This window comes from Rhea pennata, chromosome 3 (assembly GCF_028389875.1).
Source record: "Rhea pennata isolate bPtePen1 chromosome 3, bPtePen1.pri, whole genome shotgun sequence".
In the NCBI taxonomy this organism is placed as follows: Eukaryota; Metazoa; Chordata; class Aves; order Rheiformes; family Rheidae; genus Rhea; species Rhea pennata.
The window spans coordinates 34,087,363-34,103,555 of record NC_084665.1 but is presented as its reverse complement, the minus strand read 5'-3'; the positions used below and the strand labels follow the sequence as shown (position 1 = coordinate 34,103,555).

The 16,193-nt window shown below is 38.8% G+C and overlaps 1 protein-coding gene across 8 annotated transcripts in view; it reads left to right on the top strand.

Moving 5' to 3' along the window:
- Window positions 1–16,193, top strand: part of DAAM2 (dishevelled associated activator of morphogenesis 2) — a 212,752-nt gene that overhangs the window by 141,172 nt on the left and 55,387 nt on the right. For all 8 annotated transcript variants that reach the window (XM_062571966.1, XM_062571961.1, XM_062571963.1 and 5 more), the window contains 5 exons: window positions 3,355–3,688; window positions 9,987–10,097; window positions 11,398–11,501; window positions 13,621–13,687; window positions 14,618–14,735. In XM_062571966.1, coding sequence (XP_062427950.1) covers window positions 3,355–3,688; window positions 9,987–10,097; window positions 11,398–11,501; window positions 13,621–13,687; window positions 14,618–14,735 — 734 coding nt within the window. The remainder of the gene's footprint in view (window positions 1–3,354; window positions 3,689–9,986; window positions 10,098–11,397; window positions 11,502–13,620; window positions 13,688–14,617; window positions 14,736–16,193) is intronic.

The following is a 16,193-nucleotide window of genomic DNA, read 5'->3' as shown; positions in this document are numbered from 1 at the left end:
CACACCGAACAGATCCTCATAATGAGAGTGTCTATTGACCCATAAATTGCAATCATCATTTCTCCCTTTATCTCACTTTCACATGATTTCTCCCTTTTCCGAACAATAGGGAACTAAATGTTTTGGAAAAGGAAGGTGAAAATCATCATTTGATTCCTGCTTTTGATGTCAGCTTAAATGGGAAGGTTCTCAGTTTCACTTCCTATTGAGTAATGCAGCTTACTGTTTGCTCTTTGGACCAGGAGAGTACAGGAAAATCCCAACATTGTTTTAAATTATGTTATTAATCAAGGTCTGAAACACACACCACTTTCCTGTGCCTGCTTTCTTTATGGAATGATCTAATTCAAACAGTCCTAGAAAGATTGCTCTGCCAGTGGGTTTATTAAGGAATTGTACTTAATTGGGACAATGTGACTTTGGTGCCTTTCACATTTTTTTCATGTGGTCATCACAGCAGGCCAAAATATATGAAGGTTATAGTGCCTTGTATGTCTTACCAAAAAAGCAAGTGTTCCATCTGGAAGTAGGTTTTAGAAACCTTTTGTTCAGCTGTTTCTTTGGGGAGTTGTCTTTTGTCGCTAGAGCGCTCCATGTCTCCAGAAAAGTATCCATCTTAAGCCTTGTCTCAGCCCTGGAACTCACCAAAATTACCTGCCTTTTCATTTTTAAAAGAATGGGTAAGGCTTCACTCTTACAAGGGATCTGGAAGGAACAGTTAAGACATCGAATGGATACATAGGTTTAAACTTCAGAGGTGAGGAGAAGTAAGGAGAATTTAAATTAGTCCTTCCAGAGCAGAGCTAAATGGAAATTCAGCTCTTCGGGAGCGAGCTTAGAGAAGTGCTAAGAAGTCATTGGCATCACAGTGTTTGGTTACAAATTGAGTTTGTGCTTATTTTCGTTCCCAGTGAATCCTTAGCCCTAGCATGCACAGCAGCAACTCTTTCAACCGTGAATGCAGTTGTTTCAGGCTCCTTTGGTAGGCTAGCAGCCACATACATTACAGAAACTGAACTAACTTTTAATCTTTATATAACCAGTTAAAATAACAAACTGCTTTGAATGACTTACTAAATTCCTGGTTCATGATGTGTGATCCCACTCTCTAGCCTGGAAGCAGAGGGGCCTTTGCTCCTATGGTTTGTTAAGGTAGACACGATGATGTATCCAAAGAATGTGCAATCAAACCTGTGTAAAACTTGGCAGGTTGTCTTAGCAGGGTTCAAGTAAACCTTACTTTCATTTTTGGTGTGCATATGTTCCTCTCTGTGCTTGCCCTTGCTCTGATATTCACTTGGAAATTCAGTTTTGAACAAAACCCAAACCTCAAAGTGAAACATAGTTAAAAGCTCTGGGCTTTGTCGTGTTTCTGGTCAAATTACTGGCCCAAATAATCTGAAAGTTGGCAAATCTGTCAGTGTAGCAAGCCTAACTTTCAGGTAGGCCCTGAACTTTCCCATGTGGTGTGAGGTATTAACAACCATGCCACCATACATGTGACAAGACCATATTATCCAGAAGATCTGTAAGTAGGGCTCAGGTTTGTTTTGCTAGTACAGAGACATGAATAGAGAACACAGATGTTGGGAGTCTTTCGTATGATGCTTCCTTTAAGTATGATGCATGTTAGGGACATCGTCTCGCTTATTAAGAGCATGTAATAGAGAGACAGCACATTGGAAAATATCTAGCAAGAAGAAAGTATCCAGCAGGCTGGTAAAAACTCAAAGATACAGACTTTTGGTGCTCTTAATTTGTTATGGAGGTGAAATTTTTTAATGATGTTTTCATTTGTTTGGAGTTTTTCTACATTATGGCACTTAGAGCATGGCCATGGCCATATTATTGTTGCTGTGAGTTTAGGAAGACTGAAAACTTGAATGGAATACATGTGGCCTTGCGTTCAGGCATTCTAAAGAGATGTGCCTAGCTGAACGACCTCTGTTACAGGAAGCAGGAGGTAAACAGAGTGGTCTAGAGAAATGATTTGCAGCCCTTATCATGTCTTTGAATCTCCTGGGAAACCTGAACAGAACTTTGCGGGAACCACTGATTTGAACTGTCTTATATAGCTGTAGCAACTCCTATTTGCTTATCTAGTATCACCCATTATTTTTTTTAATCTTGGTTTTGAACAAAACTTTAAAGTGTCACAATAGGCTTTCTCTTTTATTATTTCCATTCTCAGTTTCTATAATCTCCATCTGGAATAAAGCAAGCTTTATATGGTTCTGTTGTTAGGATAGAATAGGGTAGAAACAGAAAACTGGCGTTCTCAATATTGAAAAGAAATTTGTCCCAGTGCAGGTTTAGTCTTTGTTGTGTGATTTGGTAATTGATTAATTCTACATTTCGTTAATTTATGATATATTTTACCTTATGTTTGCTACTGCATGGTTGACAGGGGACCTGCTGCATCCTGGATTTATCTCTTTCAACTAAAAAAATAAATTAAAAAAGCAATCAAGACCATTCTAGGAGCTTTGTCTAAATATGTGCTGAAGAACATGTGCCTCTTAAATTTAATATGTTTCTATGGAATGGAGTGGAATGTGTTTCTGTCATGGAATCAGAATATGAAATCTGGACAGTGGAACTGAGGGAGTATGTAAGAATCAGTTCAGTCTTGAAAATGTGTTAACCACTGGGGTGGACCACAGCAGGTGTTTGGTGGTGCTTGCAACACAGAATGCAGGGACCAGATAGTAGGGTCATAAGGTGATAGAACATAATCCTGAAACTTATGATACACCAGTATTATTAGCTTTTCCTTTCCTTTCCTTTCCTTTCCTTTCCTTTCCTTTCCTTTCCTTTCCTTTCCTTTCCTTTCCTTTCCTTTCCTTTCCTTTCCTTTCCTTTCCTTTCCTTTCCTTTCCTTTCCTTTCCTTTCCTTTCCTTTCCTTTCCTTTCCTTTCCTTTCCTTTCCTTTCCTTTCCTTTCCTTTCCTTTCCTTTCCCTTCCCTTCCCTTCCCTTCCCTTCCCTTCCCTTCCCTTCCCTTCCCTTCCCTTCCCTTCCCTTCCCTTCCCTTCCCTTCCCTTCCCTTCCCCTTCCCCTTCCCCTTCCCCTTCCCCTTCCCCTTCCCCTTCCCCTTCCCCTTCCCCTTCCCCTTCCCCTTCCCCTTCCCCTTCCCCTTCCCCTTCCCCTTCCCCTTCCCCTTCCCCTTCCCCTTCCCTCTTCTCTTCTCTTCTCTTCTCTTCTCTTCTCTTCTCTTCTCTTCTCTTCTCTTCTAAATACACTGGAATTATCCCATGACTCTTAGGCTGAAAACTACTTGGTTCTTATAGTTGCAGGGTTGAATAATATATTTGAAATAATTTACCCTTGATCTGTTCTCTTCACTTGTTTTTCAGGTTTGTAATGAGATTTATTGAGTTGGATGGCCTGAGCTGTTTGCTGAATTTCCTGAAGAGCATGGACTATGAGACCTCAGAGAGCCGTATACACACATCCGTTATAGGGTGTATCAAGGCATTGATGAACAACTCCCAAGGAAGGGCTCATGTCTTGGCTCATCCAGAGAGTATCAACATCATCTCCCAGAGCTTACGAACTGAGAACATCAAGACCAAGATTGCTGTGCTGGAGATCCTTGGAGCCGTCTGCTTGGTACCAGATGGACACAAGAAAGTCTTGCAAGCAATGCTTCACTACCAAGTCTATGCTGCAGAAAGGACAAGATTCCAGGTATAGGCAGCATACTTTGCCAAAAATATTCAGCATGATGCATCTCTTCAGAGAGTGATTTTTATAATGCATTTATTGCAATATTGCTAGGCAATAAAAACACATTTTTTTCATTTAGAATTAGAATGGACCACCTCCTCAGATTATCAAGAGCTGATCACTTGTGATTAATGCTAATTTAAAATCTCATGTTTTCTCTTTGTATCTAGAAGCTAGAATGGGATTTTCCACTATATTCTCATCAGCAGCTTGAGTTTAAACAGTTTTTCTAATAATTTTGAAGCAATAGAGGTTCATCCAGAGACTCCCCCCTCATTCATCTTCACCTCATCATCTTCTAACAGAGAGACAGTGGGGTGTTTTAATTGCTGGTGAAACAAATGTGGTCATAGACTCCCTTACCTTTCAGTGGAAAGTTCTCTTATACTCTAGATCTTGTCAGTTAAGACAGTGTTATAAATTTTCTATCTCTTGCCTTTCAAGTGTGCAGCTCTGTTGTCCAACACCTGTGTCTCAAAATGGTCTTGCAGCTCATTCAGAAGGAAAAAAGCATCTACTGTAACTCCAGCATGCGAGGCCTTTTCAAGAGAGGGATGAGCTGATGATGCTTATCCTATGCCTTTACTGTGAATGTCAGATGTAATAGGCAGTGCAGTTCAGTCAAGCTAATAAAAGCCTTTTTTCTTTGTCCTAATCCTGGGATGTAATCTTTGTAATCCAAACTTTGCAAATATCTCAAGAGATCCTTTAGGTTTCAGATCCAGCTCTTCTGGGAGATGTTTCCTATGTCCTGAGCAAATAGCAGCATCACTCAGAATATGGATACATCTGAACAGTTCAGAGCTTGTAGCCTTAGATTGACTCTAACTGGCCACACCTAATCACTGTTATGTTGAAAGTGATCTCCCACAACTGGGAAGCTGAATGAACAGAGAAACTAGAATTATTCTTGGGCTATGAAGAATAATAGCAAAATGAACAGAACAGCAGGAATGGGATAAACATACTTTGAAAGTACAGAGTAGGAATGAATTCCTCTGCTTCTACGGTTCTTTATTGCAGGGTGATTCTAATGGGAAAAAGAAAGAAAGAAAATGTGGAAACTGTAAAGGCTCTGCTTAGTGTTTCTCTAGATCTAGCTCCATAAGACAATGGCCTAACTAGAGTGGCAGCACCCAAGAGGAGAATAATTTCAGATCCTCAGTTTTGGAAGCCAAATTCTGTTCTTCTGAAGTAGAAAAGGGTAGAACTTTCTGGAAACTGTCCTGAGCTCTATTTTACTGGAAAGTTTGATAAAATAATTTGCAGGTAAAGCTAGCCTCTGACAGCACCAGAACAATTGGTGGTCTTCCTTTTAGTGGAAGATAATGTGGTGGATAATGGTCTTCATTGCTCTCATCTCTCTTTCCTTATCTGCGAATGCTGATACTTCGTTTAGATTCTGTGGGTTTGGATTTCTTTCTCCTCTTGCAGATTGCAAATCTTATTCTCCCCACATCATCTACGATGACCAGCAGTATGGCCTTTGAGGAGTAGGGAGGTAAATGTAAAAGCACTGTTCAGGAACTATTTTTCGCCTAAGACAAATTGTTTTCTTTCCCCCTGCCCTTCTTGTGGAGGAATATCATGGCAGTGAAGAAAGTTTGGGTTGAGGGGGCTGTCCTCTTTGTAAGAACAAGGAAGCAAGATTCAAAATTATTTACTGGCAACCACCTAAACATAAGATCTAAAACTTCAGCTCCTGCATAACTTCCTGACATTTTTGAATTGGAACAGATTATTTGCTATTTGCATATGCTGAGATGTACTGTAGAAATCATATATTTAGTGGGGTACCATAACACGCTACATGTTTTAGTTGCGTGTCATAAATTACAGCTGCTCAGTGTAAGTGCAACTCTTGCAGTCTTTAACAGCTAGCCTAGCTTAGTCAGAGGCACCAGCTGAATTAGTAGAGAAAGAAAGTTAGGATTTTAGATATAGCTCTTACTTTGCTTGCAGTGGCTCTGTGCTGGTATAACTCCTCTGATTTGAATAGGAAACATGAAGTTTTATACTAGTTTATCTAAAATCTAAATTACAGCAAGATTTCTGAGTGATATTAACAGTTTTAACAGTTGTCCCAATTGTATTAACTAATTGTACTAGGTCATACCAACTGAAGATCAGCTTACACTATCTCTGATTCTGCTAAATGTTTTAGAAAGGATGTGCTTCTTTTTATTTTGTGTTCTTTTTTAAATGTGAGTTAATGGAGAGTATAGACAGAATTTTTTTGAATACGAAGGATTATCTCCTTTAACTTAGTGAAATTTCACTTTTTGTTCTGAATAAAAACCTGATGCAAAATGTTGCTATTTTCTAATTTGTCAGCACTCCACCTACAGTCATTTTGACCTCAGTTATCAGTCCAATCCTTAACTTCAGAGTCCCTTTTTAACTATGGAAGTTCCTCTAGAACTTGCTGTTCTTTGCTGAGTCTGCAGACTTCACTCAAACAAATGTCTTAGAGTATTAGAATCTCACCCTGTGTCTGCACTGTTCAGTTTATTCATAGGCGTATCATCTCTCTCTTGGTGCTTGTAGCTTTTATACGGCTTCCCTTTCAAGGTTCCACACTTTGTGTACAAGTTTGTTCTGTTTACTTATATGACCATTCCCGTGTTCTCATGTTTGTCTTAGCTTCTTGCATGAGCTGATCTCTTTACCTGCTTTTATCTTCGACCCTCCTTTCATGCTGCTGTTCTGCCTGGAGTAACTTAATGTCCAGTAGAGAGTCTGTAGTTCCTCTCTTAAGATATTCCTGAAAACCAGTCTCTTCAGAGAAGTACTTCATCTTTACTCAAATACCACAATAATACAAAGACATGTCTTAAATCTCCTTCCCAAGGCAATTTGGAAAAGCTTTACCTTTGCTTCATCCAATTTCTGTTAGAAATGTGCTGCTTTGCCTACAAATTCTAATCTGCTCCTTAAAGAAGCAAGACAAAATAAAAATTCAGAAAATCAACTCGAGTGACAGAATTAATAAAATGAGGTGTCTCTTCAGTGTCCTTGCTTGTATTCTATTCTATATCTGATGTATACATACTTGCTGCTAGAGTCACTTCACTTGCTTACTGTGTGGCCATGGGAGAGTCGCTTCATCTTGAGTTTCTCAGGTGCCTTTCTTGTGAAAGTGGAGATCTTTAAAGTGCTCTAAAAATCAGGAATGAAGAGCCTCTTATTTCCCCAGTTGGGGACCCCAATGGTAAGGAAGAATTTTCCTTTCAGTATTGATTGAAGCTAGGTGTTAGATACTGACTGAAGGGAGCTGGTTTCACTTGCTGGCCAAAATACTAGCTGTGCTACTTTGGGCAGAGCTCTCTGATTTTCCTCTATAACACACAAAAAAAAGTTTTGAAGATTGAGAGAAGGAATAAAGGAAGTTTGATATTGTCATTTGAAAAGGTGCAGATTAATAGTATTCCTTCAAGAGCCACGTTGCTTGGTTTGTATTAAACACCATCAGTGCATGATATGTAGAGACAGATCTGATCAATTTGGAATTGTAAGAGAGGAGTTTAAAAGAAACAAAAATTAAAATCCTGTATTCCTACTTGATTTGCTTTTCCCTCTCAACATTCCTCCAAAGCCTTTTGAGATTTGTTGCATATTGAATGAAACCTTACTGGATGTCAGTGATGAGGGAAAATAGGATTAAGTGAGGAAAGTTTTGCTTAAATAGTAGGAAAAACCTTTATAACCATAAGATCAATTAGGCCACAAAGCTTGCTGCCAAGAGGTGTGGTGAAATCTCTTTCACAGGAAATGTTCAAGTGAAGAGTTGAACCTCAGCCATTTGTAAAGCATTAGTGATACTGGAATTTGGCCACAGCGTGTGGGTGCAGACTGATCTTTAGGAATTGTGTGACCTTATAGTGTTTATTTCTAGAGCTGAACAACTGCATGAGGATGCACTACTCTTCCATTAGCTTAGTGCAACCAAGGGTTTTTTGTTGCTCTTATCCTGAATTTCACTTAGTCCCTCTGCACTTTGCTTGTACTACAGCCTTCTGAAATAGGGAATAGAAAACTAGACAACATCCTTAAACCTGTCTGGATGCTGTGCCTGGAATGACGTTGCATAGATTCCAGTATATTCTCAAAAATATTTGAGAATATGTGATAGAAAGGAGGCCCGTGAAGAAAAAAGAAGCCAGTCATTGACTAAAAGCAGAAAAACAATTTAGACTTGTTTTTGATGCTTCAGTAGTAATAACTAATGAAGTCATTCCAAGAAGACACAAGTACATGGGATTTCAGTGTCAAATATAAAAGTAATACAAAGAAATTGTCTCACTTGTTTCACTTTTGCTTATTTATCAAGTTGAGCAGTTTATTTTCCCTGGTGAATTTGAAGAGAGTCTGCTCCTTTAATAGAGAGACTCCTTAAATCAAGTATTGTATTGTCACTTTCGGAGACAGGATGTTAGACTGGATGGACCATCAGTCTTCCTAAGCAGGGCATTTACTGTGTCTTTATGTAAGACTGATTCCTACTTCTAGCAAAATAGGCGAAGGGTAAGTGTTTGGCTGTAACGTGGCTACTGGGAATTCATGGATTTTATCAAAGTTCAAATATGAGGACTAGAGGGATTCACAGGTGCTAGCTGGGCAATTTAGAAGATACAATAAAAAGTTTATGAAATCAAGCTGGTAGCAGGGGTAAAGGTAAACATACTATGCTCAGGTATAAGAACAATTGTCAGCAGCAGTGTATGATGGCTCAGAAGTCTTTTGCATAAACAAGCAAAGGATCACATGAAGCAAGGAGGATATTCTCTCTGCTTCTAGAGATGTACTGCCTGCATGGTGATGTCCATTTTCTACAGGAAACAGGATAGACCTATGAAACTGATGACTGGCGTGGGAAAGATTTAGCTATGAATGAATGCTTTCATTAGCCAAGGACAGAAGACTGACTAAAGGAAAATGAACTTCCTTACTCAGCATCATAGCTTCAGAATGTTATTTAGGTGGATCTACTGGGTTGAACACTAACAAGCTATTTTTGTCTTCATTCTCCCTTTATGGCCAAGACTTCTTTGGAAAAGTAAAAAGAATTCTGACATTTCTAGTTCATCAGCAATACATGTATCTGAGTGTGAGACACATACAATTGAACTGGCAGAACCCAAGTGAAATTTGTTACTCTTCCAGTGAGAAAAATTGTCCTTAGACTTATGAACTGAGAGAAGATTCATAATCATCAGCACAAAGCTTGGAGTAGAGAGTTGCTTCCATGGCTAATCAGTTTTTACATATAAACTCTTTTGTAAATGTTTAGGCAGAATTGGTTTTCCCTGGACTATATAAAGCACATGCTACTGACATTAATTGTCTAATCTTTTTCTTTTTTCTCTGTAGCAACTCTATATGTATCATTCTGTGTAGTGTTTGTGTGTGCAAGCACACACACATGCACGCACGCACACAGAGGATATGCCTTGAATATATTTCTGGGGAATATGTAGAGATTAGACGAACGGCTTGTCTGTGCTAAATACTCCCTGCTGCTTGTTTAGTAGGGTGAAATAACATGGAATTTGTACTTAACTGCGCTTCCACTTTAGTTTTGTAATTCAACTTTTTAGCTCTAAGAAGTTTGGAGCTGAATGGACAGGGGATATTCCTGTTAATTGTGCATCCTTAAAAGGAGCTTGCCAAGATTAGAGAGTTGTTTTACCTGAAATGGTTACAAGCAAAGGAACGAGGAGAAACTGTACATCCTCCAAGGCCCAAGTACAAGCTCTGTTCCTCAGACAACAGCACAGGATTTTCTCCTCACTGTATATAGAAGTGCAGTCTATCCTGCTGACATTAAAAAAATTATGAAAATTACTAAATTACTTGAATGTCACAAGTAGAAAGGGTACATGGATCTGATTATGTTTTTCTGCATGTATAAACTCCCTGTCATATTCTCTGTACAGAGTTAAATGAGTGGGAGGGGCTTCATTTTGCTGTTTTCTTACGTTGAGATTTCAAAGGGCATTTCCTTTTTCTCAAATAATAGCTTACTTTTTTTTTAAAAAAAAAGGTACTTTTTTCATTAGGATCATATAGGCATTTTATTCCTATTACTATTCTTCATTTTTTTTTGTTGTAGCATGCCCCAAATTGTCAAGACTTTTGCTTGAAAAAAGTTACTTCTTTGAGCAACTATACAGCAAACTGTTTGCAGATTCTGTGAACAGCATGCAAAATGGTGCAAGGAATTAGATATCCTTTAACCCAGCCTGTTGTTCTATTTCAGACATTGTTGAATGAGCTAGACCGAAGCATGGGGCGTTATCGAGATGAAGTAAATCTCAAAACAGCCATCATGTCTTTTATCAATGCTGTTCTGAATGCTGGTGCTGGTGAGGTGAGTTGTTGCCCTGGAAATTCCATTTAAAATGTTGTTCTTTAAGTAATTTACTTGAGAAGTGGCTAGCAGATTAAGTCACAAATCTTGTGTTATTGAGTGGATGTGGTTTGTAGAAAAAGGATGAATTGTCAGTAGGGATCCCTATTATTTAATTTGCAGCTTCTTCCAATATAACATAGGCTATTGTATTAAGAAGCCCTTCCATATTATTCTGTTCTACTTGCTCTCTTTCATATGTATGAATATGCCTTATAATTCAGTACATTTTTCCTTTTTTACTCTCATTAAGCCTTTGCCACTCTGCTAGTAGATTTTGTCAAAAAACAACTCAGAAACATGTCAAAAATATTATTGTTGGTAGTGTGGAAAGAGAGGGTGACAAAGTCCCACTCCAGATTGAAGACAGTAAATCAAAAGCATGACCAGATCCCTAAACATAAGATTTGGAGTGCAGTAGTTGTAGGAAGGGAAAGAAGAAATGGTTTGCTTTGTTTTTTAATAGCTGCAAAGCATTTTCCTCTTGATTTCAGTCTTTTAAAACACATTTTGATTTACATTCAGAAATGTTTTGAAATGTTTTGACTCAAAGAAAACAAAACATTTTGATTTTAAAATGTCAAAGTGGGACATTTCAGAAACTTCACTTTGCTTGTTTTTATTCATTAATAACACTTCCTTTTGAGTCTGGACAATAGTTTAAACTGATTTAATTTACTGAAAATGTTAATTCTGTTTTTTTTTTTTTTTGGTTAAAGCACAAAAGGCAACAAGCTTATAACAGCTCTGTCTGGCAGCATCATCTGCAGCATCTCTCTAAAGCCCTACTGAATAGGTGTCAATTTTGCCAGTAATTTTATAGTAATTTTTTACATTATAGTAGTTTTATGCCAAGTATGCATAAAAACAAGGGGGAAGTCTTCAATACTGTTCATTTGTAATCACTTGGAAGATCTCTAATTGACTAGCAGGATAAGCACTAATGACTTTTGGTCTTTGTAGAACAACGTGGATGCATGGAACTCATTCTAGGCACATGAGGATTGTATTTTTAAAGCAAACAGAGGCAAAGGTCTTAATTTTTAGTGACTTTAGCTTGGGAAGATAGGATTATTTAGAGTCATTCAGAATAAATGATCATGGAATGTGAGTCATCCTGTGAATTGAGTGTCAGGATAGAGGATATTAAAAAGGGAAGAACTGAGGTTTTAAGCAAATCCTTTTAATTGCATTGAAAGTTTTTAATGGCATTAAAAAACCCTTTTGGAACTTGTTAAAATTTTTTTCCACACTCCCTAAGGACAATTTGGAGTTCCGATTACACCTACGATATGAGTTTCTGATGCTGGGAATTCAACCTGTCATTGACAAGCTAAGAGGACATGAGAATGCCACATTGGACAGGTAAGACACACTTTCTGAGAACAGTCATTGATGAGCAGAAAGTTCTGGGGAACATTTGAATTTCAGGTTTAAACATAGTACTGCCTCTCTCCCTAAAACTGACTTCCTTTAAAAACAAAAAGGAGATTTATCCTTCAAACTAAGATCAGCAGATAAAGTAGGAATCATACATACTAAATTGGTAGTGGCTTTTACAAGGAGTTTCTGAATTATTTTTGTTCAGTCCTAGGAATGACTACCAAAGTGAAAAAGAAATGTTCTAATTTTTTGTCTCTTGTAGCAAAACTGGAAAATAAGCCTGATCTGGTAGGAGGAAGGGAAGCCGCTATTTTACTGACTTCATTGAGCCTGAGTGCATGTATTCAAAGTGCAGGTTCTGAGTTTCCAAGACTTTTTTTCTTTTTTTTTTTTTTTTTTTAGCATCAATCTTTTTTGTGATCTAGCTCCTACCACAACCTCTCAAACAGTGGCACTGGCACAACTATAAGAGAAGAGGGACCTGTGGCGGACAAAGGGGTAGAAATGAATACACAAGAGAGAAAAATGAGGAACACCCTCAAACAGCATTGCTGCTGCGCAAAATGTAACACTAAATGGCAAATCGAATTACTGTGTTAAAAGTTATTCACAGAATAAATGCTTTCCACTGCAGCATGTCTGTACTAGGGACCCAGGTTAATCTCACTAGCATTTCCATATTTTGCCACATTAACTGAAGCTGATGATGAGCTTAAATTAAACCTCTCACAAAGATACAAGACAAAATTAGCTTGGAACAAATGACCTTAGCTTCTGGAAGTGTATCAGTCAAATAGTTCAACAAGCTGACGACTCAACAGGGAGCCTAGGAAAAACCAATTGTTTAACAAAATGAAGCCTTTTAAGGTGTAGGAATGCCTGCCTGTTCCTATGCCTGCAGTGAGAGTAACTTCTGTAACTGCACTAAGCTCTGTGGAGAGGGATTGACATGCTGTTGTGCTGCTACCCCTGACTACTGTATCTCCATCTTTTTCTGTAGAGCAGAGTTGATCTGCAGGAACTTGCTGGATAGAAATGTTGTGTTTGCCAAAGTGTATGTTGAAAAAGTAAGGATCAGACCTATACCTGCAGCTTTCAAGGCATCAGCCTTTGGGATTTTTTTCAAATATCCAGTGCAAGAGCAGTTTTAAGATGACAGATTTTGCACAAACACCTGGTTAGCATCAGCTGCCTGTCATAGATGCTTTACATCTCTGAACAGATGGAGGCATATACCTATATAGTAATGACACAGGAAAAGACTCTGTGCAGGTGTGTATTTCTGTTGCTTGCCACAGAGTTGCAGTTGAGAGTGTTGCTTTTGATCTACACCATTTTAGCCAAGAAGAGAACCTAGTCCATGGGCCATCCCTTTTCCTTTGCCCAGTAATGAGGAGCATTTAGGAGAAGCTTAGGGGCACTTGTAGATCTCACAAATCATAATGATAAGGATGATATGGAGGTCTGAGAGGATTCCAGATGCCTGAGTTACATAGACTATATGCCAGGTCAAGGCAGAGGAATGTGCCATGCCTTCTGTTACACCATCTGTTATGCTCTGGTCTCCATGCAAGGGAAGTCCAGATGCCATGGTCTCTCTCACCAGATGCCCCAGATTCCACTAGAGGCAAGTGGCTGTGCTCATTAGTAGGCAAACATAAAGACACCTATGAACCCTGTTGTTTAACTAAATGCATCTCTGTTCTACATTGTGAAAGAAACAAATTGTTAATAGTTTAACATATCTGGTTAACAAGCGTGGCATGAACTTTTTAGAAATCTATTACCACTGCATACATTGCATCCCTTTTTTATTTTATATTCATTTTTAGCAGCCATTACCTCAACACAGTGCCTTAGCACGGGGATTAAAGAGCACTTGTACCTCAGCCAGCCATTCCTTTTGGCCTATCATTGACCCGCATGAGTTGCCTTACAGACATATTCCAACATTTCATGTAAAACAGACATGCCAATTTCCAGGTCCTTTAGCTGGAAATGAGGTGTTATTTCTTCTGCAGTGGCAGGTTTACTTAAAGTTTGAATTATGCTGTGAACATTGGCGGTTTTGTTTTACTTTTGTTTTTCCATTTTCTTTTAGGCACTTAGATTTCTTTGAGATGGTCAGAAATGAAGATGATCTGGAGCTTGCCAAGCGATTTGACCTGGTAAGTTTTCTCAGGAGTGCCTAAACTTGCCAAAGTTGAACAATCTGCTTTGGATCCCTTGTGCAACTTCCGCATGTGTTCACTGAAAGCAGTGATTGGCTTTCGCTGCTGAGAGTGGTTGGTACTCTTGTTTTCACTGTTTCTCATTTAGCAAGTAGGGATCTGTGATGTGTGAACAATGAAAACAGTGATTACAGACTTCTGCCAAGTATTTTTGACAAAGACTTATTTCTTTTGCTTGGCTGAAAGTTCAGGAGCAAAGGAGGTTCTCAACGTTGCTCTCATGTTCTCAGACCGGATGATCCAGATGCATTCTAGATTTATACATCCTCTTTACAGGACTGTAGATAAAACTTGGACTGTTTTCTAATACTTTACCCAATAGATCCTAGGAAACGCTCCTAAATGTTATCACCTCAGAGGTTGTGGAGAGAATCAGTACTTTGAAAAGGGTGGAGTTTGGAGACGAGCGTACAGCAAAGACAGTTTCTACAACCTCTAGCGACAGGAAGGGACTGTAGGGCACAGAAAAATTGTAGTTTTCCTCTTTGTCCATGACTGACCTCGGCCACACACCAATACAGAACATCTAGCTCTTCTCTGCTTACCTTCTGCTATTTGTTCCACCACTTCTTAGGACCCAAATGTTTTGTTTGCTCCAGAAAGCTCTTGATGGCTTTGCATGCCTCCCACCTTTTCTTCCCTTTGAGGATCTTCTCCTTCTTGGAGTGGAGATGGCAGTGCTCATCTCGAAGTCCCATGTGGCTTTTCCTCACTGGAGCTTATACCTGGATATTGCAAGAAAGTCTGAAACAGTCCAATTGCTAGAATTTTGCTTACCTCTGTTGATCAGACCTTTCACAGTTAGCCAGGTTTTCACTGTGCCTGGTTTTGTCTCACTTGTTCTTTCACTGCCTTCCCTCACTTCAGATCCACATTGATACAAAAAGCGCCTCTCAGATGTTTGAGCTGATCAAGAAGAGATTGAAGCATACAGATGCCTATCCCTATTTGTTATCCATCCTCCAGCACTGCTTACAAATGCCTTGTGAGTACATCACTGTTTTTCAGAGCAAGGGATGATGAAGAAATGGGAAGCTTTGGTGTATAGGTAATGGGTGACAGTTACCAGGATACACATTTTCTTTGTCTTCCATTCAGATTTTGACAGTGGCTTAAGAGACTTGGTGTCTGACACTGATCCTAGCCAGCCAATTTTATTGCAATATATAAAGCAGCAGCTTGACTTCTCCGCATTTGCAAATAAAATTAAGTAGCTGGAGGCATTCCAATTAGTCACTGAGAGAGCTTTTAATGGGTTTAAATTAGAAGTCATAAAAAAAGAAAGAGCTCTTGTGCTTTAGATCAGAGAATTCCCAGAAATTGGCACCATTTTGCATGTTAACAAAATAGAGTGAGGAATCTTTTTTGAGAAACAATACAGTAATGAAAGCTATTCTGTCACTGGGAAAATTCTACAAGAAGTCTTTGGTCTCATGGCAATGCATCAGTGGAAAGCTCCTAGACACAAAATGAAAAATAACACCAGCATTTATTTTCAAGAGAGGTAGTAGGAATCAACTTGGTAAGTATCAGATAAAATAATTCATGCTTCCAGAGTGTAGCAGCCAAACAAAGGCACAGCGAGATCACCACAGAACTGTCTGTCTTAATCCTGTTAGGCATCAGGGGCTGACTTTGGTTACTTTCAACCATGCTTGAGCAGTCAAACTGAGGAACTGAGAAGGGGACATGAGGGAGATATATACTGTAGTCTGCTTTTTCAGGAGGTAATGTGGTATGTAATCGGGCATTTGTAAGAGTCAAGTACTGCCATGCACAAATTTAAGCAGTTGCTTGTCTAATTGATCTCCTTGATACTGTTATTTAAGACAATACTTAGGCTTTGAGCTTTGGCTATTGACCTGGAATGTATGGTGGCAGAAGGGTCAAATCCTGCAATGCTAGGACAGAATTATACTGAATTAATTTTAATGAAATTGAACGTCTAGATTATAAAACTCAGGGAGCTAAAGTGAACTGTACGTTTTTGTGGCTCCTCTGTTTGCTATCTATGGGATCAGCCCCTTTTGTTCCATTTCTGTCCTTTCTCTCCAAACTTTTTCGTCATATTTTTATGATTTTTCTTGCCAGATTAGTTTTTTTGACCCTCAGGTAACTGAGTATGCAGACGGCAAATCTGAGTCTTTTTGCAGTGCTTGGTCACAATGTTACCTAGGTACCAAAAATAAATATCAAGCCCCAGAAAATACCAGGTAACAGGCAGCACAATGAAATCATTGCAGTAGCCGATTTAAATGGAAGTTAAAGCTGATCTACCAAAAGAGTCACACAGCCTGAATGTGCAAATTAGACACAGATTTGCATATGCCTGAATTGTGCTTTTTTGATATGCTGGGTATTTGTAAATAAACTGCTAGCACAATGGTTAAGTCCTCTGTTCTATGATTTACTGCTTACAACATTTACTTATGGGAAACAGAAA